The sequence below is a fragment of the Gekko japonicus genome, unplaced genomic scaffold, assembly GCF_001447785.1.
Source record: "Gekko japonicus isolate JY-2015 unplaced genomic scaffold, Gekko_japonicus_V1.1 scaffold457, whole genome shotgun sequence".
Lineage (NCBI taxonomy): Eukaryota > Metazoa > Chordata > Lepidosauria > Squamata > Gekkonidae > Gekko > Gekko japonicus.
Genome location: NW_015164196.1, coordinates 164,459 through 167,106, shown reverse-complemented (window position 1 = coordinate 167,106; position 2,648 = coordinate 164,459). Strand labels below are relative to the sequence as shown.

The window sequence follows — 2,648 nt, the reverse complement described above, 5'->3', positions numbered from 1 at the left end:
CCTTGTTGGTCTCTAAGGGGCTACTGGACCCAAAGTGAGCTGTTCTACTGTGCACCAGGCTGCCCTCTGAAACAAATAAGAACTCTTAAGAAGAGTTCTGTGATGCTGGTTGATACTGTCCCTGATTTGCAGGTGGGGAGTTGAGGTTCAGAGAGAGAACCTACCCAAAGCTTTTACTGTGGCTGTGAAGTGGGATTGGAGCTCCTGCAGCTTCTGATTAGCTGCAGGCCTGGTTTACAGCAGTGAGCTAAAATCTCTCCCAGGTGACTAGGCAGGGCAGGAAATCTGGTTCCCTCCCCCCCCCCACCTATTCACCATAAATGTGTGTAGGGGCAACCGTATCTCATTACTGCAATCCATCCCACCACTCCCTGCACCACCCTTGTGAAAAAAAGCATGCTGTATGTATTAAACAGAAGTGTTTGTATGCATGAGCCTGCAACGATATTATGAGGTCTCGGTTACTAGCCCAAAATTGGAGGGAGGGGGGGCTCTAGTAGTGCAATACATTCTTAGTCTTTGTATAGTATGTTTACACATTCAGTAACATTGGCTTGGACCCCACCACTCTGCTCAGTTGTGTACAGAGCTTTCCTCCGGCACAAGAAGCTGTCCTGCAGAACAAGAGGCTCTGTACTTAGCTGAGCAGAGCAGTAGGATCCAACCCATCATCTCCATTTGAGTCTTGGTGAAGTTAAGGTTGAAACACAGAACGACTTGCCTAAGGCCACCTGGTGAGTCTGTGGCAGAAGCATAATTTAAACTGGGGCGTCCCTCATTTGTAGCCCAGCTTCTTAGGCAAGACACTGCACCAGCCGTTTCATAGACTTTTGTGGCAAAGCTTGGTGTAGTGGTTAAGAGCGACGGAGTCTAATCTGGAGAACCAGGTTTGATAAGCCCTGGTTCTGGTGACATTCAGCCTAATGGGGAGAACTAGAGTATGAATTACCTTGATCTTGGTCTCCAGCGACACATCCTTACACTTAAGAATCTTTTCCAGCTCCTTCATGGCCGCCCTTCCAAGTCTCAGTCAATGTTCCCTCTAAGCTATGGAGTCTTGTGAGCAAAAATTGTGCTTTGTGAGCTACTGGCATTAAAGTTGCGAGCGAGTCATTTGGCTACTGCATAAATTAGTTTGCTCTGGAGCCCTCCTTCCTGAGCTAAGACAAAAATGTGTGAGCCGGAGCCTAAAAAACTGTGAGCTAGCTCACACCAACTCAGCTTAGAGGGAACACTGGTCTCAGTCTCCTTCTGATTTCTTGGTTGCAGTTTTCCCTTCGGTTGATGATGGAGCTGCACACAGCAGTGTTATATGCTTGCCCCCACATTGCCCAGCATAAAGCTGGACCGGGGCTTGCCGAGACTGGGAAAAGTTTTCAGTTTGTTTGTGCTACTGAGGTTTGTGCTACTGAGACTGGGAAAAGTTTTCAGTTTGTTTGTGCTACTGAGGTTGGTTGGGGTTTGTGTGTGTGTGTATGGGAATCAAGCTGATGGTTGAGGCCCTCATGAACAACTGTACCAACTGAACTCTTTGTGTTTGTGTGTGTGGTGTTGATTCTCTCATTCCCAGGGCCGCCCAGTATGCCTGCACTCTACTCGGCTACACGCTGCAGAAGAACGGGGCCAGCCCTGATTTCATTGCTAGGATCAAGCAGCTAGAGGCTCACTTGAGCTTGGGACGCAAACGTGAGTGCCAGGGTGACTGACGGAACTGGTGGGAAGGCTTAGCCTGCAAGAAACCCAACTCTCACTCCCGTTTGGCTGTTTTTCGGGAGGAACACCCCCCTTCTGCCGTTATGAGGGACGCGCTGGCCCTTCCGCTTAGTAGAGCACCATATAGTTTTTAATGTGCTTGACTCTGTCTGCAAGAACGGCCCTGTTGCGTCTTAGAGAGCAGCGAGAGTTTTGGGGGTGGGGGTGAGCTTTCGAGAGTCAGAGCTTCCTTTTGTCAGGTGCGAGGGTACAACTCTCAAAAGCTCATATCCCCCCCCCCCAAAAAAAACTTGTTGGTCTCTAAGGGGCTACTGGACTCAAAGTGAGCTGTTCTGCTGTGGACCAGGCTGCCCTCTGAAACAAAGAAGAACTCTTAAGAAGAGTTCTGTGATGCTGGTTGATACTGTCCCTGATTTGCAGGTGGGGACTTGAGGTTCAGAGAGAGAACCTACCCAAAGCTTTTACTGTGGCTGTGAAGTGGGATTGGAGCTCCTACAGCCCGGCTGTGTCTCAGTTCAGCAATCTGCCCACTAGATTCAGCTTCTGATTAGCTGCAAGTCTGGTTTCCAGCAGTGAGCTAAAATCACTCCCAGGTGACTAGGCAGGGCAGGAGATTTGGTTCCCTCCCCCCCACCTTAAAAGTGCACAGGTGGAATCATATCTCATTACTGCAATCCATCTCACCACCCTTGTGAAAAAAGCATGCTGTATGTATTAAACAGAAGTGTTTGTATGCATGAACCTGCAACGATATTATGAGGTCTCGGTTACTAGCCCAAAATTGGAGGGAGGGGGGGCTCTAGTAGTGCAATACATTCTTAGTCTTTGTATAGTATGTTTACACATTCAGTAACATTGGCTTGGACCCCACCACTCTGCTCAGTTGTGTACAGAGCTTTCCTCCGGCACAAGAAGCTGTCCTGCAGAACAAGAGG

The 2,648-nt window shown here is 48.9% G+C and overlaps 1 protein-coding gene across 1 annotated transcript in view; it reads left to right on the top strand.

The window, feature by feature from the left end:
- The window catches only part of PEX11B (peroxisomal biogenesis factor 11 beta), an 18,286-nt gene that overhangs the window by 9,411 nt on the left and 6,227 nt on the right, over positions 1–2,648 (top strand). Inside the window, exon 2 of the mRNA XM_015408346.1 lies at positions 1,571–1,686. Within this exon, the coding sequence (XP_015263832.1) occupies positions 1,571–1,686 (116 nt within the window). The remainder of the gene's footprint in view (positions 1–1,570; positions 1,687–2,648) is intronic.